The sequence below is a fragment of the Oncorhynchus masou genome, chromosome 9, assembly GCF_036934945.1.
Source record: "Oncorhynchus masou masou isolate Uvic2021 chromosome 9, UVic_Omas_1.1, whole genome shotgun sequence".
In the NCBI taxonomy this organism is placed as follows: Eukaryota; Metazoa; Chordata; class Actinopteri; order Salmoniformes; family Salmonidae; genus Oncorhynchus; species Oncorhynchus masou.
The window spans coordinates 31,995,009-32,017,508 of record NC_088220.1 but is presented as its reverse complement, the minus strand read 5'-3'; the positions used below and the strand labels follow the sequence as shown (position 1 = coordinate 32,017,508).

General features: G+C 42.0%; 2 protein-coding genes and 1 long non-coding RNA gene across 5 annotated transcripts in view; 1 reads left to right on the top strand and 2 right to left on the bottom strand.

Annotated features, from left to right (window-relative positions):
* LOC135545874 (alpha-1,3-mannosyl-glycoprotein 4-beta-N-acetylglucosaminyltransferase B-like) overlaps positions 1–13,521 on the bottom strand; it is a 26,634-nt gene extending 13,113 nt beyond the window's left edge. For 2 of the 3 annotated variants that reach the window (XM_064973826.1, XM_064973825.1), the window contains exons 1-13: positions 13,228–13,521; positions 9,973–10,134; positions 9,318–9,449; positions 8,728–8,861; positions 7,670–7,716; positions 7,432–7,545; positions 7,217–7,292; positions 6,951–7,065; positions 6,414–6,544; positions 6,147–6,254; positions 5,857–6,050; positions 4,805–4,883; positions 3,259–3,334 (exon numbers count right to left, since the gene is read on the bottom strand). In XM_064973826.1, the coding sequence (XP_064829898.1) occupies positions 3,259–3,334; positions 4,805–4,883; positions 5,857–6,050; positions 6,147–6,254; positions 6,414–6,544; positions 6,951–7,065; positions 7,217–7,292; positions 7,432–7,545; positions 7,670–7,716; positions 8,728–8,861; positions 9,318–9,449; positions 9,973–10,134; positions 13,228–13,312 (1,453 nt within the window). In that variant the 5' untranslated portion in view covers positions 13,313–13,521. The remainder of the gene's footprint in view (positions 1–3,258; positions 3,335–4,804; positions 4,884–5,856; positions 6,051–6,146; positions 6,255–6,413; positions 6,545–6,950; positions 7,066–7,216; positions 7,293–7,431; positions 7,546–7,669; positions 7,717–8,727; positions 8,862–9,317; positions 9,450–9,972; positions 10,135–13,227) is intronic. The other variant, XM_064973827.1, reaches the window with a different exon arrangement.
* Positions 10,470–13,057, top strand: LOC135545876 (uncharacterized). Its single transcript, XR_010456521.1, has 2 exons — positions 10,470–10,564; positions 12,703–13,057. It is a non-coding gene; the product is annotated as an uncharacterized LOC135545876 (long non-coding RNA).
* Positions 13,522–17,122: 3,601 nt separating the features above from the next.
* LOC135545873 (saxitoxin and tetrodotoxin-binding protein 1-like) lies at positions 17,123–18,874 on the bottom strand. Its single transcript, XM_064973824.1, has 6 exons — positions 18,633–18,874; positions 18,096–18,238; positions 17,908–17,975; positions 17,577–17,702; positions 17,338–17,442; positions 17,123–17,247 (listed from the first exon to the last, which is right to left on the bottom strand). Exons 1-6 carry the CDS (start codon positions 18,774–18,776, stop codon positions 17,210–17,212), a joined length of 624 nt encoding a protein of 207 aa, XP_064829896.1. The 5' UTR covers positions 18,777–18,874; the 3' UTR covers positions 17,123–17,209.
* Between the last annotated feature and the right edge of the window lie 3,626 nt (positions 18,875–22,500).

The following is a 22,500-nucleotide window of genomic DNA, read 5'->3' as shown; positions in this document are numbered from 1 at the left end:
GATTGGAGTCCACCTGTGGTAAATTCAATTGTTTGGACCTGATTTGGAAAGGCACACACATGTCTATGTAAGGTCCCACAGTTGACAGTGCATGTCAGAGCAAAAACCAAGCCATGAGGTTGAAGGAATTGTGCGTGTCAGGATTGTGTAGGGGAACAGATCTGGGGAACGGTACCAAAACATTTCTGCAGCATTGAAGATCTTCAAGAACACAGTGGCCTCCATCATTCTTAAATGGAATAAGTTTGGAACCACCAAAACTCTTCCTAGAGCTGGCCCCCCAGCCAAACTGAGCAATCGGGGGAGAAGGGCCTTGGTCAGGGAGGTGACCAAGAACCCGATGGTCACTCTGACAGAGCTCTAGAGTTCCTCTGTGGAGATGGGAGAACCACCATCTCTGCAGCACTCCACCAATCAGGCCTTTATGGTAGAGTGGCCAGACGGAAGCCACTCCTCAGTAAAAGCCACATGACAGCCCGCTTGGAGTTTGCCAAAAGGCATCTAAAGGACTGAGAAACAAGATTCTCTGGTTTGATGAAGTATGGTGGTGGCAGCATCATGCTGTGGGGATGTTTTTCAGCGGCTGGGATTGGGAGACTAGTCAGGATTTAGGCAAAGATGAACGGAGGAAGGTACAGAGAGATCCTTGATGAAAACCTGCTCCAGAGCGCTCAGGACCTCATACTTGTGCGAAGGTTCACCGTCCAACAAGACAACAACCTTAAGCACACAGCCAAGACAACGCAGGAGTGGCTTTGGGACAAGTCTCTGAATGTCCTTGCGTGGGCCAGCCAGAGCCCGGACTCGAAACCGATCAAACATCTCTGGAGAGACCCGAAAATAGCTGTACAGCAATGCTCCCCATTCAACCTGACAGACATTGAGAGGATCTGCAGAGAATAATGTGAGAAACTCTCCAAATACAGGTGTGCCAAGCTTGTAGCATCATACCGAAGAAGACCCAAGACTGTAATCGCTGCCAAAGGTGCTTCAACAAAGTACTGAGTAAAGAATCTGAATACTTAAGTAAACGTAATATTTCAGATTTATATTTTTTATTAAATGTGCAACCATTTCTAAAAAACTGTTTTTGCTTTGTCATTATAGGGTATTGTGTGCAGCTTGATGAGGGGGGAATAAAAAATAAAAAAACATTTTAGAAAGAGGCTGTGACGTAACAAGTCAAGGGGTCTGAATACTTACTCAATGCACTGTATATGGTCAGTGTTATACTCTATGACCCCCACAAGCTTCACAGGCTTCGTCTGGTGTCGGTATCGCCAATGTGTTAACTTCTGTCTGTAACTAATATAACCTCGCCATCGAAATCTGAGACTCTCACCAACGTTTACATGTTTACATTGTTTTGCTCTACGACGCCCACAAGCCGGAAGGTAACCTGGTAGCAGTTTTTAAAAAGTGAATGATATGGAAGTACTCTAGTGCCCAAAAAAAGGGGTTAAATATGGGTCAATTTGGGGGGGTTAATTTCCTGGGCTTTCTCAGATCTCTTAGACATAGGACAGTCACTTCAAAACTAAATTCCTTTTTTTTATTATAAAAAAAACAAACTTTTTTATGAATATGTTATTCAATGTGCTTCTATGGGCTAATACTGTAGCAGTAAGGCTAAATTCAATGTTTCATCAAATGACTATTGTAGCTGGAAACAGCTGAACCATCACTCCTGTGTTCCAATGGCACATTGTGTTAGCTAATCCAAGTTTATACTTTTAAAAGGCTAATTGATCATTAGAAAACCCTTTTGCAATTATGTTAGCACAGCTGTAAATTGTTGTTCTGATAAAAGAAGCACTAAAACTGGCCTTCTTTAGACTAGTTGAATATCTGGAGTATCAGCATTTCTGAGTTCCATTACAGGCCTAAAATGTCCAGAAACAAAGTACTTTCTTCTGAAACTCGTCAGTCTATTCTTGTTCTGAGAAATGAAGGCTATTCCATGCGAGAAATTGTCAAGAAACTGAAGATCTCGTACAACGCTGTGTACTACTCCCTTCACAGAACAGGGCAAACTGGCTCTAACCAGAAAAGAAAGTGGAGTGGGAGGCCCCGGTGCACAACTGAGCAAGAGGACAAGTACATTAGTGTCTAGTTTGAGAAACAGGTGCCTTATAAGTCCTCAACTGGCAGCAAAGTTCAAACCATATCTCTGGCCAGTGTCTGTTCTTTTGCCAATCTTAATATTTTCTTTTTATTGGCCAGTCTGAGATATGTTTTTTTCTTTGTAACTCTGCCTAGTAGGCCAGAATCCTGGAGACGCCTCTTCGCTGTTGACGTTGAGACTGGTGTTTTGCAGTCATATTAGTTTGTAGGCCAAACTGTTAGGACACTACAGACAGAAGTTGACACATTAGCGATACCGACTTCAGACGAGGCCCGTGAAGCATATGGGGAAATGTAAATGTAAAACACTGAACATGTAAAAATCTGCCGTTTCCTTCTACAATAATTTACAATATTAACAATGTCTACACTGTATTTCTGATCAGTTTGATGTTATTTTAAATGGACAAAAAAAAAGGCTTTTCTTTCAAAAACAAGAACATTTCTATGTGATCCCAAACTTTTGAACGGTAGTGTTTATATATATATATGTATATTTTTTTTCTTCATTAGGAAGTTGTGTAAATGTCAGATGTTTCTTGATTGATGTGGTGCTATTGTATATCATACCATTTGAAACGGCTGTTTCTCAGCTTTCAAAATATGTATCATGTTTTTGACACCAGCAAATTATGCTCATTAATGCACACGAAGGTCATGGTCTCAGTAAATTCAGGAATTCCTAAACTCAACTATCGATGATGCAATAATGCCAATATAGCGATTTACAGTTACAATTAGCTGGATTTCTAAAGCCTAGTGTTCCCATTCCCCTTTGAGGTGATTTATGATTCAGCAAAGCTTAGTCATTCCTTCTCTCTCTATTTGCGCTATCTCAATCACAGAAGGCATTAAGAGGGCCAAAGGTACACTTATACAGACAACCGATCGCCACCACACAGACACTACCAGGGTAGAGTCCGATAGCTATTCTAGTTATTGTATTTCTATGATTCTGAATAATCCAGACACAGAACAACACCTTGATGGAGGTGTGTCTGCCCGTCTTACCCTGGCAAGTGTTTGTGTCTATAAGGCCAGAGATGACAGAGAAACTACTAGCAATAAAAGGAGATCAGAGCTTTTTCCAACCACATCACCTGACCAGGAATAAGAATATTAAAACTCATGTACCAATAACTATGAAGCCTCCGTAAGATCCTTCGTATTGAGGAGACTGGCCACCCACCAGTCTGTCACTCACTGAGCTCTGGAGAGGAAAAACACATGTTAAACTGGGTTAAAATGGACCTATGTTTTCACTATCTCAGGTCGCATTCAGCAGAGCTGTGTAACGCAACATCTATGTCCATAGTCATTGCACTATGACGATGGTTCTGCTCCACAGAACTATACAAATAGAGTTATATTTGAATAGTTCTACGAAACACAGCCATAAGGTAATGGAAGTTCTATGGAGTACAGTCATTCAAATGAGTATAATTTTAAATAGCCACACAAACACGATATGAGCAGAAGTCTATGGAACACTTCCACTATAACACTAGAACTAGAATGGGAATGTTTAAGATACATAAAGTTCATAGTCATTTCAGAGTAATTAACACATAGCTTAGCATATTTATATGTTTTCCGATCTGTAATACACTCGATTTCCAGTTTTCTATTGTGTGAGACTCACAAGTCACCAGACTAGTTACTGAATGTCAGGGATTGTGCTCATATCGTTTGATAGTGATTGACGTCAGAGCTACTGAAGGTACCAGGACACACTGATGATTATATTGATGACATTATGAACAATGTGTGACTCTTTCATTTTTTACTTTGTATAAGACTGTAGTGGAGTATGGACAGGAGTGAAAGTTTCATATTTTGGGTTGATTTATCTCAAACACACACACACACACAGATAGGCCATCAGCGTGTTAGCAGATAGCATGTCGTGGTTGGTGTTTCCTGTCATCTTGTTACATAGTCCCCAGGATCTGACACCTGAGAGTCACATCAGTCTCTTAGACCAGCTCCATGACACTGCATTCACCAGAGATCTCTCTCTCTCTCTCTCTCTCTCTCTCTCTCTCTCTCTCTCTCTCACTTTCCCATCTCTCTTTCACACACAGACACCCCCATTTCTACTATTTTCCTCATAACTTATATCTGCCGACCCAGCACTTTACCAGGTATAGAGGTCTCTGCCATATTATATCCCGAAATGAAATTCCATTGGATTTTAAAAGCATGACTTATTTATACAGTTGTATTGCTTTACCTCTAGTGCTTCAGCCAGGGGCGCAACTTTCACTGAGGACAGGGGGGGGGGGGATTTGGGGGTCGTATCCTCCCCACACAGCTAATTCCCGACTTTTCACACTGACACAGTAATAAACAGCTCTAATGTTACAGGCTTCACATGGCCCTTCTATTGTACTACTGGGTAAGATCAGCCACTATCTAGATGTTGTTTGAAGAGAGCAGATTTGGAGAGACTTGCACTTTCTCTCAAGCTATTTTTTATAGTGGGAAGATTTTCAGACGGTAAAATAGTCAGTCAGTCAGTCAGTCAGTCAGTCAGTCACTCACTCACTCACTCACTCACTCACTCACTCACTCACTCACTCACTCACTCACTCACTCACTCACTCACTCACTCACTCACTCACTCACTCACTCACTCACTCACTCACTCTGCAGTTAGTATGACCTCCATGGCACTCACATCACTAGGGAGCACCTCCACGGTGGTGTTATAAAACCTGTCTCCGTTGATCTCAATGTTTCCGCTGCGAAACAGGTACCTGGAGAAACAAGATTGGATCATCGGAGTCATTACCTACTGTAGAATTGCAACAGTTGGGCTGACTGGTCAAAATAGAATACACCTCTGTCATATATCCCTCTCATACCATAAATGACCACGATCAACAAGTGTCAACTAACTCAATACCTACAATGTATTTGCTCATAACTCTTAATTTCCTTTAACTCCATTCTAGTTGCTTTGAGACATTCCCTGTGTGTCTAATCACAGTGTGGTATTAAATCAAATAACATGTTCTTGATCGCATACACATATTTAGCGGATGTTGCGGATGTAGCAAAATGCTTGCATCAGGGCATGGCAAACATGACCTATTGGAGTCCATTGTGAGAGAGGGTGTGACAAGTGGAAGGCAAAGTCCTGTTCCACAACCTTTATACAGGCAAGCAGACAGAGGGAATGGGAGTCAGCGTGGGGAAGGCCATTTTTTAAATGTGACCTGTGGTTGAAGTTCAAATAAAAGTGTGTGTGTGTGTGTGTGTGTGTGTGTGTGTGTGTGTGTGTGTGTGTGTGTGTGTGTGTGTGTGTGTGTGTGTGTGTGTGTGTGTGTGTGTGTGTGTGTGTGTGTGTGTGTGTGTGTGTGTGTGTGTGTGTGTGTGTGTGTGTGAGAGATGAAACAGCTAGCGCACTAGTCTTTACTTGATTTGAATGTGTTCTGCTGCAGACAAACAACCGGACTACACGTGCCCCTATCCTATTGCTGAGCGTGACACGACACACGCTAGCAACTCCAAAGTCGTTTATCATATTCATTTCCAACGCAGTTCGTTACATTTAAAGCTACAATAGAGAAACAAGTCTGAAAATAAAAAGTTATTCATGAAAGAAAATCTTTAAGGGTTCTTTTTTCACAAGAGGACAAAGGGCCACCGATATCTGTTCACATGCCTGGTGTTCACGTTCACGTGCCTGGTGTAGGCTACTGTGGGAGTGTGTGTGTGTCCACTGACCCGGTGACAGTGAGTGGCTGCGGGAAGCTGAGCAGGATGAAGTCTTCAGCGGTAGGGGTCAGGCCCCAGAAGAAGTCCTGGCCCTCGTAGGCCCTCTCCAGGGTGTGCTGCTGGTAGTGCTTCAGACTACTGCTCAGCTCTGCAGGGGGGTTACTGTGGGCAGCAAACAGTGGCGCCTTCCCAAAGTCCTTATCCTGCTCAAACACAACGGAGAGAGAGAGACATTTGAATTATAACTGCCACTAACTGAGTTTATCTTGCACAAACACACCAGAGAGAGATAATCTTACTTTCAGTTTCTGTACTTTCCCAGGCAGAGAGGAGTGAAGGCCTACATGTTGAAACAGAGAGGGTTTATATCTCAGCTTGAGCAGGCCCTTCTGCAGGTTGCAGTCTTTCTGGACGGGAGAAAACAAGATGAAAAGCCCATCAGCTCTCCATCCAATGAAGGAATTGTTCACTCACAAGGTTTGTGAGATGCGTGGACTCTACATTAGATCATCGTTTGCATTTCATTCTCTTGAACAGAATACTTCATTTTGCTGAGCACAACTCACCGCATCTTTTTCTGGGTTGCAAGCCTTCACCCACAGAATGTGGTCCAACAGCCAATCAATGGGCTTGTCTTTGTGGAACATCAGAAAGAACTCTGCTATCATTGGTAGATCACGGGCTCGGAACATCTTGCCTGATGCAGACACAAACACACACACAAACCCATAAATGAAAATAAAATGACTTTATGACAAGGAAGAAGAGTCATGAGTGTATTGTACCTACCAGTGGAGGCTGGTGAGGGGAGGACGGCTCATAATAATGGCTGGAATGGAGTAAATGGAATGGTATCAAACACATGGTTTCCATTCACTGCATTCCAGCCATTATTATGAGCCGTCCTCCCCTCACCAGCCTCCACTGGTACATATCCACATCTGTGAGTGTAAATAACCTAATTAACTAAAGGCAATAAATAAACTGCATGTGTTCACCTGCTTTCGTTTCCACAGTTGTCGTGCAGTAGAAACAAGTGTTAATCTAAAAACGATCAACTACGAGCTCCTTTCCCAGACACACACACACGAGCACAGACTCACCGATGAAGCCGAGCTGAGAGAACTCCAGCAACATCCAGTCATCCGAGGCCAGTGATCTGACGTATGTTTTCATGGCCTGAGAGTAGCCAGGCTTAGCCACAATGTCATCTTCCAACTGAGAACACAGATTTTTTCCAATGAGGATGTGTTCATAAAAATATGATTTCAATTCACTTTCTAAATTCACATTTAAATGGAGCAACTCACATGCAGTTACACAGACAGACTGACTGACCAATCAGAGAAGTTGAACTCTGACCCCCCACCTGTACATAGTAGGTTCCCTTCTCATGTGCGTAGAGCATCAGGAAGCTGTAGTCCAAGTTCTGCTTGGTGCGCCATCTGAAAACAACCACAATACAAACCACTTACTGCGGGTATAGATGATGTGTTAGACTTTTTTATTTTCATGATTTTAAGACCACACATCTGTATGTGTTGGGTTGGGTTGTGTTTGGTTGTGCATGCGTCCGTTTCTCACTTGACTCTATCCTTGGAGTCTCCAAAGGTTTCCCTGAGTCTGCGGAAGTTGGGGTAGAAGTACTGAGAAGGGGACACTACCTCCAACAGGCCTGAGTGCACATCTGTAGGAAAACTACAGCCACACACAACAGGCAAACACACAGGTAAACTACAAAACACATTGAAGAAAGATTAACAAAAAAATAAAAACAGCCAAAACAGTCCAACTAAAATCCCAAACAACCAAAATGTCTCACTTATGCTTTATGAGTTCTGCTACGGTGTTGACGTATCCTGCATCTGTCTGAAATAAAGAGACAGAGAGAAGGGGGAATGAATGAGAAGGGGGAATCCAGTGAAAGTTTAAACATGAGGTCATATTACTAAGAGTGGTGTGTTTGTGTGCAATAGAATCAGTATAGATGAAACATGAGAAGTACAATATACTGAAGGTGTCTTGTGTCTTGACTCCTGTGTGTGCTCATATCCTCAGACACACAACCACTACACAACCACTACACAACCACTACATAACCACTACGCAAAGTTACCATCAATTGGGCAAACCTTTGAGTTGGAATGCAAACATGCAAAAAAGTTGCAGGGTAGTTGTGACGCGAGTGATCACAGTTGAACATTAGGAGCTGAAACGGCCTTAGGTCTTGAAATCAAGAACAGGAAATTCCCGTTTACATGCCCGTTAGTTTCTGTAGTTCAAGTCTAGTGTTAAAGCATACACACCTCAGGTCCTGAAAGGCATGGTCACACAGTCAATAGGTTTAGCAGGTCTTTTGTTAGAAACAAATCACTTTCTTTTTCTCATTCTAATCCCTCAATTTTCTGCTTTAAAATAATAACAATATGTTGGTTTGACCCTAGGGAGAGACCTGGCCAAAGTCTGGGTCCCCAACTCACATTTATTAAATTTTTATTCAGCTAGGCAAGTCAGTTAAGAAAAAGTTATTATTTACAATGACGGCCTACATCGGCCAAACCCTAACCCAGATGACACTGGGCCAATTGTCCACAGCCCTATGGGACTCCCAATCACAGCCAGTTGTGATACAGCCTGGAATCAAACCAGGGTCTGTAGTGACACCTCTAGCAAGGAGATGCAGTGCCTTAGACCGCTGCGCCACTCAGGAGCACACAATACCCCATCTACAAAGTCCCTTCCTCTTATGCTTAACATCTAGAAAGATACTTCTAAATGACCTGATGGGGCCCCAATTGTTATTGACTTTAAGTGAGGTTTGATTGGCAAAGACTGTCACGTGTGTCCATGTGCCTCTATCAGGGTACGTGAGCAAGTTACCTCGGCAACAAAGACGATGATGACGGTGTCTTCTCGTTCAGAAGGTGAAAGGTCGTAGAGGAGGGAGTTCAGGGTGCTAACCAAGTAGCTCTGCTTCTGACGCTTCACCGTAGGGATCCCCAATACCAGGGACACTGACGCATACGCACACACACAGGGAGGGAAGGAAGGAAAGAACACAGTAAATAGCCTTATCTGCTGCAGATTTCAAATTTCCAGAGCTATTGATAACACAGGTGACGTTCTGGTGAAGAAGGAATAAAGTCCACACAGAGCAGGGAGGGTGAGGTGGGTGGATAGAGGTTACAGGGTGAAATCCACACCAGGTTGGGTAGCCTCTCACTTTAACACAAGCCCTCCTGTTTGTCAAAGAGAACATGTTTACGCAGACACATTTTTACATGTAATACATTTCTACACACACACACACACACACACACACACACACACACACACACACACACACACACACACACACACACACACACACACACACACACACACACACACACACACACACACACACACACACACACACACACACACACACACACACACCAGGGATTAAGACAGAAGGAAGTGTCTTTCACCTCCAGTCCGGCCCTTTCCCAGGACGACGTTAGGATTCAGGCTGTCTGCGTGGTCCCGTAGGTGGGGCAGGTAGAGGTAGGCGTTGGGCAGTCTGGAGGAAAGCAGACCGAGTCTTCTCTTTATCAGTCCTTCTACACTCCACACCACCAGAAACCAAACCAAACACACAACGAACGGTCAGACATAAAAAAACACTTCATCCTTTTTTATTACAGCAGCACATGACCTGTGAGAGGTCATTGGATTAGCATTGTTGGCAATGTTTAAAAGGCTTATCTTGGATTGACAAAAGTAAACAAACTTGGGAGGAGAGAGAGATGCAAATAAGGAAAGAGAAAGAAAGAAAGAAAGAAAGAAAGAAAGAAAGAAAGAAAGAAAGAAAGAAAGAGAAAGAAAGAAAGGAGAGAAAGGAGAAAAGGGAGAGAAAGAAAGAGATAAGGAAAACACTGCCATGGACCAAAAACATGTGGATTCAGGAGGGGTAGTTTGATTTCTGCCCGTCTGTGACCAGCACTGAACATGAATTGAAAGTAAAGGATCGTCCTCAAACTGGATCCACAAAGTACAACGAGCCTTTACATAGATGACAACATGGCTGTCCTGTCACCTATGATCTAAATGTATACTGATGATAACTTGGCTCTGTCACCTCACCTGTGACATTAGTGGAGGAGTTGTTGTTCGGTATGGTGAGGTTCCTCAGGCTGGTCAGCAGACTGCTGAGCTCCCTGTACACCAGCTCCCCCCTGGACTCTGCAGCCAGCAGACGTTCATACAGCTGGATCATCTTAGGGTCGTAGGGGGGTTCACCCTTGTCTACCCACACACACACAAACACGCACCCACACATGCATGACAGAAAGAGTTGGGAGGAGAGATAGAAGCGTGAAGAGAGTGGATAACAGTTACAAGTCTATGTTTAATGCATGGATTTGAAAAAACTTCAGTGACATCAAATTTTTCTGAAGTATTGAGTAGTTGGGTGCAGGATAACAAAAGGTGTAGCTCAGCAAACTGCATGTACAGTAGAATAACCACACAAACACACACACGCTTACTCCTCCCCTCAAAATTAATTAAGATAATCCTCCCATAGCCCCATTCCACTGCCGGAATTTCCATGACAACCCCATTCATACAACATAGTTCCTCAAAGGACACTCCTGGTGTTTTAGTTGCCGGGTTAAAGCAGGAAAGGGGCAAGTGGAATGGTGTGTACATTTTCCAGAAAACAAGGAATTCACACGTTAGTAGTCTTTCTTTAAGTCATTGAAGTATTACTTCATGTAAAACTGGTACCATGGTATAAAGTCACCATTACTTTTACTCTGTGTGTGCATGTGTGTGTGTGAGAGAGAGGGGAGAGAGAGAGCGCGAGAAGAGAGAGAGGAGCTAGAATCAAATTGATGTTTGTCGCACCTGGTGTACATTTCTGATTGTAAGAACAGATTGAGTGATCTGGTGTTGCAGAATCATGGAAATAGGCCTAACCCCAGATTGGAACCATTGGAAGGTATATACAGTTGAAGTCAGAAGTTTACATACATTTAGGTTGGAGTCATTAAAACTCATTTTTTCAACCACTCCACAAATTTCTTGTTTACAAACTATAGTTTTGGCAAGTCGGTTAGGACATCTACTTTGTGCATGACACAAGTAATTTTTCAAACAATTGCTTATAATTCACTGTATCACAATTCCAGTGGGTCAGAGGTTTACATACACTAAGTTGACTGTGCCTTTAAACAGCTTGGAAAACTCCAGAAAATTATGTCATGGCTTTAGAAGCTTCTGATAGGCTAATTGACATTATTTGAGTCAATTGGAGATGCACCTATGGATGTATTTCAAGGCCTACCTTCAAACTCAGTGCCTCTTTGATTGACATCATGGGAAAATCAAAAGAAATCAGCGAAGACCACTGAAAAAAGATTGTAAACCTCCACAAGTCTGGTTCATTCTTGGGAGCAATTTCCAAATGCCTGAAAGTATCACATTCATCTGTACAAACAATAGTATGCAAGTATAAACACAATGGGACCACGCAGCCATCATACCGCTCAGGAAGGAGATGCGTTCTGTCTCCTAGAGATGAATGTACTTTGGTGCAAAAAGTGCAAATCAATCCCAGAACAACAGCAAAGGGCCTTGTGAAGGTGGGGACAAAGATTGTACTTTTTGGAGAAATCTCCTCTGGTCTGATGAAACAAAAATAGAACCGTTTGCCCAGAATGACCATCGTTATGTTTGGAGGATAAAAGGGGAGGCTTGCAAGCCGAAGAACACCACCCCAACCGTGAAGCACGGGGTGGCAGCATCATGTTGTAGGGGTGCTTTGCTGTAGGAGGGACTGGTGCACTTCACAAAATAGATGGCATCATGAGGAAACAAAATTATGCGGAAATATTGAAGCAACATCTCAAGACATCAGTAACTTGTTCGCAAATGGGTCTTCCAAATGGACGATGACCCCAAGCATGCTTCCAAAGTTGTGGCAAAATGGCTTAAGGACAACAAAATCAAGGTATTGGAGTGGCCATCACAAAGCCCTGACCTCAATCCTATAGAACAATTGTGGGCAGAACTGAAAAAGTGTGTGCGAGCTAGGAGGCCTACACACCTGACTCAGTTACACCAGCTCTGTCAGGAGGAATGGCCCAAAATGTACTCAACTTATTGTGGGAAGCTTGTGGAAGGCTACCCAAAACATTTGACCCAAGTTAAACAATTTAAAGGCAATGCTACCAAATACTAATTGAGTGTTTGTAAACTTCTGACCCACTGGGAAAGTGATGAAAGACATAAAAGCTGAAGTAAAACATTCTCTCTACTATTATTCTGACATTTCACATTCTTAAAAGTACGTGGTGATCCAAACTGACCTAAAACAGAGAATTGTTACCAGGATTAAATGTCAGGAATTGGAAAAACTGAGTTTAAATGTATTTGGCTAAATCAATATGTCAAATATACTGAACAAAAATATAAACGCAACATGTAAAGTATTGGTCCCATGTTTCATGAGCTGATATAAAAGATCCCAGAAATGTTCCATATGCACAAAAAGCTTATTTGTCTCAAATGTTGTGCACAAATTTGTTTACATTCCTGTTAGTGAGCATTTCTCCTTTGCCAAGATAATCCATCCACCTGACAGGTGGGGCATATCAAGAAGCTGATTAAACAGCATGATCATTACACAGGTGCACCCTGTGCTTGGGACAATAAAAGACCACTCTAAAATATGCAGTGTTGTCACACAACACAATGCCACATATGCGACCAATTTTGAGGGAGCATGCAATTGGCATGCTGACTGCAGGAATGTCCACCTGAGATGTTGCCAGAGAATTTAATGTTAATTTCTCAACCATGTTGTTTTAGAGAATTTGGCAGTACATCCAAACGGCCTCACAACCGAAGACCATGTGTAACCCCGCCAGCCCAGGACCTCTACATCTGGCTTCTTCACCTGTGGGATCGTCTGAGCACAGCCACCCTGACAGCTGATGAAGCAGTAGTATTTCTGTCTGTAATAAAGCCCTTTTTTGGGGGGGGGGACATATTCTTATTGACTGGGCCTGGCTCCTCAGTGGGTGGGCCTATGCACTCCCAGGCCCACCCATGGCTGCGCCCCTGCCCAGTCATGTTAAATCCATAGATTAGAGCCTAATGAATTAATTTAAATTGACTGATTTCCTTATATGAACTATAACTCAGTAAAATCGTTGAAACTGTTGCATGTTTCGTTTATATTTTTGTTCAGTGTATTTATCTTTAAATATTACCATTCGAAAACAATAGAAAACTGATACAACAGTTATGCACAAGCGTTTCACCTTTTGAAAGTTTGTAACCTAATTGAAAGTTTGTAGCCTAATATCTAGTGTTACACGTGCGACATTTTACCATTTCCATTATAAGCGGTGAACCAGGTTAGAGAGAGAAAAACAGAAGCCAGAAGACATCCAAGTTTGACATGAGTGAGCCTCATCTCATCTCTCAAACTTTCAATAGAAATATTCCGTCTGATTTTGGTCTAAAACGAATACAGCGCTGCCGTTGCGTTCAAATGATATTCCACGCAGGTTACTCTCGCTCCTGTCATGACATTGCAAACTATGCAGCCCCAGGTTAGTCGTCAGAAAGACCGTGCCTAGACAGTGTGCCCTGATGAAAGCCGGAAAGTCACTCCCTTATCTCTACATATAGTTTGACATACAACGACAACCCCTGGCTAGCCAACTAACTCAGGACGTGTGACATTTTCCTGGAAAAGTGATGACACTTGAGCTGTACAGTCTTTCAGTTGTGTTCTCAACCCCATCTGCCGGGCATATTTGGAACTGCGGGATTTTTATTTCAGAGTGGTTCGTTTTTCTACCAAGTCCTATCGAGAAAAACCAACAACTTGAAATGTCAATAGATGGATTGGTTGTTTAGCAACAAAATTAACGCGTGCGCAACTATTTAGGCTGACGCGTGCACAACTGGTTTAGGCTGTTGACAATATGTAAACTATATTTTGTCTCCAAATGTTTATTGATCAAGGCCCTTCTCTCCCGATTGCTCAGTTTGGCCTGCCAGCCAGCTCTAGGAATTGTCAGGGTGGTTCCAAACTTCTTCCATTTAAGAATGATGGAGGCCACTGTGTTCTTGGGGATCTTCAATGCTGCAGATATTTTTGGTACCCTTCTCCAGATCTGTGCCCCGACACAACCCTGTCTCTACGGACAATTCCTTTGACATCATAGCTTGGTTTTTGTTCTGACATGCACTGTCAACTGTGGGACCTTATGTGTGTCAGAGTATGTGAGTGGAGTTGAGCAGTTGGAAACCAGCTCATCGCTCTGGCGCTCCACTTCCTTTCCAGAGCTCCACTTCCTTACCAACAGCTCGCTAAAAACCGCTGTTCGCTCAAAGGAAAAAACAAATCTGCTCCAAATTCGCTTTATTCATTAAAATCACAATTTAACCAATGCTCATCTATTTTTGTGACTACCTGGACCTACCATTTGGTTTTGAAGTATTGAAACCAAACCATATGATTTTAATTTAAATTATTTGAATAAACAACAGGAAAAGGTGACTGTAAGAAGCGTTCATAATTTCAAATAGGCTACATGTTGTATTAAACAGCATGTAAACACTCTAAATTGTCCAGGAGCCAGGCAGGTACCCTAAGAAGGAACGAAAATTAAATATTTAGGCTATATTATTTATATTATTTCAAGGCTATATCCAGTGGTGTAAAGTGCTTAAGTAAAAATACTTGAAAGTACTATTTAAGTCATTTTGGGGGGTATCTGTACTTCACTATTAATATTTTTGACAACTTTTACTTTTACTTCACTACATTCCTAAAGAAAATGATGTACTTTTTACTCCATACATTTTTCCTGACACCCAACAGTACTCGTTACATTGTGAATGTTTAGCATGACATGAAAATTCTCTAGTTTACACAGTTATCAAGAGAACATCCCTGGTCACCCTTACTGCCTCTGATCTGGCGGACTCACTAAATACATGCATCGTTTGTAAATTATGTGTGTTGTGTTGGAGCGTGCACCTGGCTATCCGTAAATAAATAAAAAGTAAATGATGCTGTCTGCTTTGCTTAATATAAGGAATTTTTAAACTAGTTATACTTTTACTTTTGATGATTAAGTATATTTTGGCAATTACATTTACTTTTGATACTTAAGTATATTTAAAAACAAACACTTTTACTTGAGTCATTTTATATTAAGTTTAACAATTGGGTACTTTTTTCCACTACTGACTACAGCCTATCAAGAAATACATTGTGAAGCATTTGCAAGTACAAGGATGGCAGGGACACTAGGCTGGCAAGGACATTATGCGCCCAGCATTTAAACAATATTTAGTTGTATTAAATCATCATAGTCTATAAATTGCACATATAGACTGTGACTTAATTAGAATTAAATACAAATTAAACTAAAAATGCCTTATTAGGCTCCCTCTACAGTGCCTGGAGAGCAGTGCAGCAACGGAGAATACCCTCTCAGCGCTTGCAGAGCCACTGGCGATGCAAAACACTCTTACATGCTGACCAGACTGGACACGCACGCGTCGCAAAATAAATGTAGAAATCTATGTTATTCAATTATTGCACCCACACTGCTCGCGCGCGCCAACGAGCGTCTGCGACGCCAAGTGTTAAAATTGAAATAAATTCCTACTTCTGGGCAAAATAAATGTATGCACGATCGCAGCCGATTTGTGTTCTGTGCCACTCTTGCCAGGCTGGGCAGGGATGTGTAGTTGTTTTTTAAATATATTTCTGTATGTAGGAAAATTAACCCAATCAAAACGGAAAGCTCATTGAAAGAGATAATATGCCAGTGTCACAGGGTTATATTGGTGATTCCCCTTACCACTTTATTGTTAAGCCAATGGGTTTTTGGTTTTAGTTTTGTCTTGCCTTTACCTACTCAACATGGTATCTTATTGGCTGGTTTGCGCAGCTTGCTTACGAGGTAGGATGTTTCATTAGAATCGTCCCAGTGAACAAGCACCAAACCAGCGGTAAGTTGTTGGTTGCAAAGCACTGTTCGTCAATAATGATTTTTATACTCCCAAGTGATGATTTAAATGTACAATTTATATCAATTTGTAAATGTTATTAGAACGTCACACATAAGTTGCAGCATTTTATTTGGTGCATATTTGCTATACATTTTGTTGTAGAGAATTCCAGCTAATACTAGCTAGCAACTGACTGTCTGGTTGGGGTTCGTATATTTTGTACAGTGCGTGAGTGCAGAGTTGGATGGTGAACTGTGCATTGCATGATGTGCAATTTTGTGCTGTTTCTATCAGAATAAAGCTCCATGACTGGTGCCACAAGTTGGAGCTTGTGTCGATGATTGATTGTACACAACACAAGAAGAGTACTGTTACACCAGGCCTATTGGGCGAAAGTCAAGATGGCCTATTGTGTAGATAATATAACGAAAATTAACGAAAGTTTTAAGAGATCTGATTTGTAGTTTATAAATACTTTGCTACAATGACAGACGTAGCTACCCATATTGTTCCTTTCTGTTAGCATGTGCACTTAGTAAGTATATCATCATGCTTTCAAGATACCTGTCTTTTCAGATTGCACAATGAATATGTAGTTGTGGACACTACATGACCGCAGTCCCTCTCCTGCTCCTTGGTCCCCCTCATCTTTGTAAGTCATCTTGATTTTTCAACTGTGTGTTTTATCATTTCTTTATGAAAATATTTAACATATTAGATGACAGTAGCTAATGCAAGGGGCTATAGCAGCACACAAGTAGGCTACAAATGCATGCTGGGGCGGGCATGCCCTGAGCTCATGAAGTGAGCGCTACTGGAGCGAAATTGGAGCTGGCGAGAAGGCCAGCTCACTCCACGCTCCAGTCAAATTGGACACTCTCCTCTGCTGCAGTTCCTCCTCTACTGCAGTTCCTCTCTGCTCACCTACTCTGTGTTTTGAAACCCACCTGATGGGTATTTTTGGAACGAGCGTGTTTTTCATTCCAGTGTGGTTACTTTTTCTACACAATTGATTTGATATTTGATATAGCGAGGTACTACAGACAAAAACATAGAAATGTCAATAGGTTATGAATGAAAGATGGTGAGAAACACAGGCTTCATACAAACAGGCTGATTTTCTGCTAGATCTTGTGTCAAATGAGTGACAGGCAGTTATACCAATGTTTGAGTCTGAGTGAGTGAGACACAACCCATAACAGCGCAGATTTCACCATTAATAGTAAAAAATAAAATACAAACTAGCAAAATATTTCAGTCAGTTTTATGTCTCTCCTAACAATATGTCCTGTGAACATGATTATAGCTCCAGTTTTCCATATTCCAGCTCTTAGTTTTATTTGGTCTCATTCTTCTTTGTCTCGGGGCAAAACTCTGCAGAGAGAAGACAATGAAGGAAAGAAAGATTTAGATTTGGATCACAATGTCAATGTTGCCACGCTATTTCATCTGTGGACATTGTACCTGCAACGCCATCATAGATGAACTGTGCAGGCTGAGGGAACTTGAGGCACTCGGCTTGTTTTCTGATTGGCTCCAGCTCTGATTCATGCAGTTTGCCAGTCTTTCCTGGAAAAGGGAAGATAAAATGGCTTTTTAAACACAGCAATCGGGTAAATTCTGACAAAGATAGACACCTACAAACACGCCACTCCCACTTTACCTACACAACCACCTACTCAAAAGCACACACACACACCTACCAAAGATATAGAAAGATCGGACCATTCGGATGGGCACTCCTGCTACGGTAATGGTGTTACTGAAGTGCATGACGAGACAGTCAGGGCAGGCTTGCAGGAAGTGTGCCTTGGAAATTCCATTATCCTCTATATGTAAAAAAAAAAAAAAAAAAAAAAACACAGTAACTCTCAGCATCATTTCTATTTGATAATCTGCCTTTAGCATAGGATGCATTGAAGCAGCCTGTTAACCACTTCTGGTCTGGGATAGCTACATATTTAGCTACAGTACAGTATTTCAGCTCTCACACACCACTAACACTTGAAAGGGAAAGGTACGGATCTGACTTACTTAACTGCTGTATGGTGTTCTCTACAATGGACATATTCATTATGGAGTAATTAACACAGGTGTCATCACTGAAAGATAAGAGGATATGTCCTATTAGATTCAGAGATTGCCTCATGTCTCATAACTGTCAGTGGTCCAGATGTGTTCATCAAACCTATGACAAAGCAGTAGAGTAAGGAGCCACTCACATCATGTTTCCCTGTTTGAAAAGCACACTCTTGTCGCTTGATGTTGCTCGTAGTTCCACCTTGGAGCTTTTTCCCATTTTCAGTTTTTCGGCATAACCTTCATCATCTGAAAACGCCTCGATGAGAATCCATTCACCAAAGACCTGTAGGGAAACATACATCACACTGACATTCACTTTTTCAGTTGAGAACTTGCTACATAGACATGACATATTATAAGCCTGATATAAACACATAGCGGCTCATAGATATTTATAATAACTAATACAGCATCATAACTGCCAGCTTTAAGTAAAGTGTTACCAAAGACTATACAATATGCAAGATCAAGGTGAAGGCAAGAGTCATGAGTAGTCTAGTGGTGATGCTACAGCCTCTGGCATCCATGTCTTCAGTGTCAGCATAGATATGAATCTCTCCTACTGCCCTTTGACACAACCTCTATCTTTCCCCTTCCATCCTTTCTCAGTATGCATTCAATCAAACCAGAAAATATCGATTCTCACTCCTTACAAAAAGTATAGGTCTGACACCCACCGTGTTGAGCTTGTCGGCAGGGAGTGGTTTGACCATTTTACCACAGTCTTCCTCAGTCGGTGGCTCAGTCGTCGGTGCCGCGGTCACCCTGCTCACTGCCAGCAGAGCCAGGAGAGCCACACCGTAGTAGTACACAACACACATGGTGGAAACTGGAACCTTATCGGAGCCACAGAACCACCCTCTAATATAGCTACAGCCTGTGGTTTGACTTTGTCCTGAGTGTGTTCCAGGGTGATCCGGGTTGCGTACGAAATGGCACTCTATTCCCTATATAGAGCACTACCTTTGACCAGGGTAGTGCCGTTAAAGGGGAATAACGGCACATTTCTAAACTGTGTCTATGTTCCTAAACCCCTCTGACTTGTTGGACTGTCTGTCAAAGTGCGCACCTCTCACGCAGGGAGAGCGAGCTACAGTGTGTCACAGGGTTACGAGGTCCCCCACATATAGAACTTTGTTGAATAATGCAAATGTACGAAATATAGAAACATTCTGACACAGCAAAAACACCCCATTGTGAGATATAGCGAATACATTTTGTGATATATTTGGTCACGGTTTCACAGTTTTACCTTTTCTGAGATCTCTGCTTATAGAGGAGACAGCAGCTTATCATGCAACAAACACACACGAGGAGGCTCCTCTTATACACAACACACCGGAAGGTTTCAAGCTTGTCTACCTCAGACTTGAGCGCATCCCCCAACACAACACACAACTTTTACTATTGTCACAGACGCATCATCAGACCTCGGCAGTAGCCTATTTAATTTCTCTCTTTCCATGCTCTGGAAACCAAGCAGATCACGCTGTGCTCTAATGATGGCATCGTAGCCACACTAATACACTAGAATATAATTGTCAATCTGATGTTCAAAACTGTGTTCACAACCTTAATCTCCTAAATGAAGTCGCTGGTGTATTTTGTTTGAATTTTCTAATATATTGCGCATTAGGCTAAGGTTTTTACCTGGCGTGAGTCCGATGCGTGAAGCAACACACATAACGAGCTCGAGAATTGTATACCGAAGCAAAGTTTCACCCATATTTTATAAGAAATTATAAACTCTGTGGTTCGACCCCTGAATGCTGATTGGCTGACATCCGTGGTATATGAGACCGTATACCACGGGTATGACAACATTTATTTTTACTGCTCTAATTACGTTGGAAACCAGTCGCTTGTGTCGTCCTTAGCCGTGGTATATTGGCCATATAACACACCTCCTCGGGCCTTATTGCTTAATTATAAACTGGGTGGTTTGAGCCCTGAATTCTGATTGGCTGACAGCCGTTGTATATCAGATCATATACCACGGTATGACAATACATTTATTTTTACTGCTCTAAATACGTTGGTAACCAGTTTATAATAAGTCACCTTTGGGGTTTGTGGTATATGGCCAATATACCATGGCTAAGGGTTGTGTCCAGGCACTCCGCGATGCGTCATGCATATGTTCACCCCTTAGCCATGGTATATTGGCCATATACCACACCCCCTCGTGCCATATCGCTTAAATATCCACCTACCTTTGTCATGTAAACCATCCATCCAAATCAAATCATTCCAGGTGTCAGCCTTCTGTCTTTCTAAACTTTTGCGTAGCCTATTCCCATGATATGGCTGTTGATTGCAGTTATCATTCATCAATACATGGCTTTCAAGGAGTAGGGTATTTGATGCAAACGGACTATAAGAATACTTAAAAAAAATATATATATCCTACATTATCACATTCTCTTGCTCACTCGAGAAAGAGAGTTTGGCCCTGGCTTGCAAACCAAATTTGGTAAATGATTGTCATTATTCTACCAATTTGAAAACGTAAATATAGGCTAATAATAAATGTAATAATAGCATATTTGATCTACCCCAATGAAAACTTGGACAGTGAGCATAAATCGCATTTCGATAGATGCGTGCATCAGTACCCGCAACTTAAATTCATTTACAAGAATATGTTCGCTTATAAAGGCACAAGGCGAGACCTAAATGCAGACCGTTGGTTGAGCTCCGATATTTATTATAGCAAACGGGGTAGGCAAAAGGCAGGTCGGGTACAGGCGAGAGTTCATAAACCAGGTCAGAGTCCAAACGGTGCAAGACGATAGGCAGGCTCGAGGTCAGGGGCAGGTGGAGTGGTCAGGCAGGCAGGCTCAGTCAGGACAGGCAAGGGTCAAACCCAGGGGGGTGAGAAAAGAGAGACTGGAAAAAGCAGGCGCTGAGACACATAACGCTGGTTGACTTGACAAACAAGACGAACTGGCACAGAGGGACAGGAAACACAGGGATAAATACACCAGGGATAATAAGTGACACCTGGAGGGGGTGGAGACAATCACAAGGACAGGTGAAACAGATCAGGGCGTGACATCGCTGTCAGCTGGCTACTGTAGCCAAGTTACAATCTAATGAAACATTTGTTACATAAATTAATATTTTAGCCCATATGTGTCATCCAATGAAGTGGCCATTATGTTGCATTTACTAGTCTTTCCCTCACATTTTAGTGGAGATATTTAGCCGTAATGTCTGATCACACCATGCAATGAGGGATGTGTACATTTTTATACATTTCTATTTTTTGTTTTTTTGATTTTGTTTTCAATGAAGGATGTAGCCTACAGTCAGGGAGGGAAGATGGACAATGTTGATGGGCAGGTGAAATTATGTCCAATTGTGTTGCAAGATAAAAGTGGATGGCAGGATTAGGTGAGCCTCTTTCCTCCTTGCTTGGCAGAGATCTCAGGTAAATGGTGAACCCACAACATTAGTCATTAGTCATTTAGGTCAACATTGGATCATTCAGAGATCCTCACTGAACTTCTGGAGAGAGTTTGCTGCACTGAAAGTAAAGGGGCTGAATAATTTTGCACGCCCAATTTTTCAGTTTTTGATTTGTTAAAAAAGTTTGAAATATCCAATAAATGTCGTTCCACTTCATGATTGTGTCCCACTTGTTGTTGATTCTTCACAAAAAACAGTTTTATACAGGTTTTTTTATACAGTTTTTATACAGTTTTATATCTTTATGTTTGAAGCCTGAAATGTGACAAAAGGTCGCAAAGTTCAAGGGGGCAGAATACTTTCGCAAGGCACTGTATATAAATGCCATATCTCACAATCGCTTGGACTTCACAAATGTAGTATTTTCGCTGTGACACAGGTGGATTGGCCATCTGGCAATTCTGGCAAATGCCAGATGGGGTGGACCATTTGTACTTGGATGGGCTGGTTAAAAAATAATGAAATAGTGACATGACATGGCCGGTGGCTGTTCAGATTTTTGCACAATTTCTGTGTTTTTCTAATCTATAATGAGCCTTTAGCTGATCAGTGGGCAACGGTTGGCCCCAAATGTATTTATAAAGCCCTTTTTACATCAGCAGATGTCACAATGTGCTTATATAGAAACCCAGCTTAAAACCCCCAAACAGCAGGCAATGCAGATGTAGAAGCACGGTGGCTAGGAAAAACTCCCTAGAAAAGCAGGAACCTAGGAACAAACCTAGAGAGGAACCAGGCAATGAGGGGTAGGGCAGATGATATAGGAGCATGAGTTCTGATAGAAACTGTTTCTGAACCTGTTGGTATCTACAAGCCATCAGACTACTGACCACTTGAACTGACTCTCCACACCGTAGTTCACATGTACTCGCCCACTCACACACACACACACACACACACACACACACATTGTAGCTACACACACATCACAATTGCTGCTACCACACCCTTCTTTAGTATTGCTAATACTGCACGATTTAAAAACTTGCTCTCCAATCCCCCTTTCTCTAATACAGGTGTAAATATTGGACTATATATTGTTCCTTCCTGTATTATACTTATGCTAAAATGTTT

Bases quoted from the DNA above. Each gene is read 5' to 3' on its own strand.
- LOC135545873 (XM_064973824.1), bottom strand. From the start codon at position 18,776: ATGTGTGTTGTGTACTACTACGGTGTGGCTCTCCTGGCTCTGCTGGCA. The intron at 18,239-18,632 runs GTGGGTGTCAGA...GTTTCCCTACAG, and splicing joins CTGCCGACAAGCTCAACACG to GTCTTTGGTGAATGGATTCT. The intron at 17,248-17,337 runs GTACAATGTCCA...TTCTCTCTGCAG, and splicing joins CATCTATGATGGCGTTGCAG to AGTTTTGCCCCGAGACAAAG.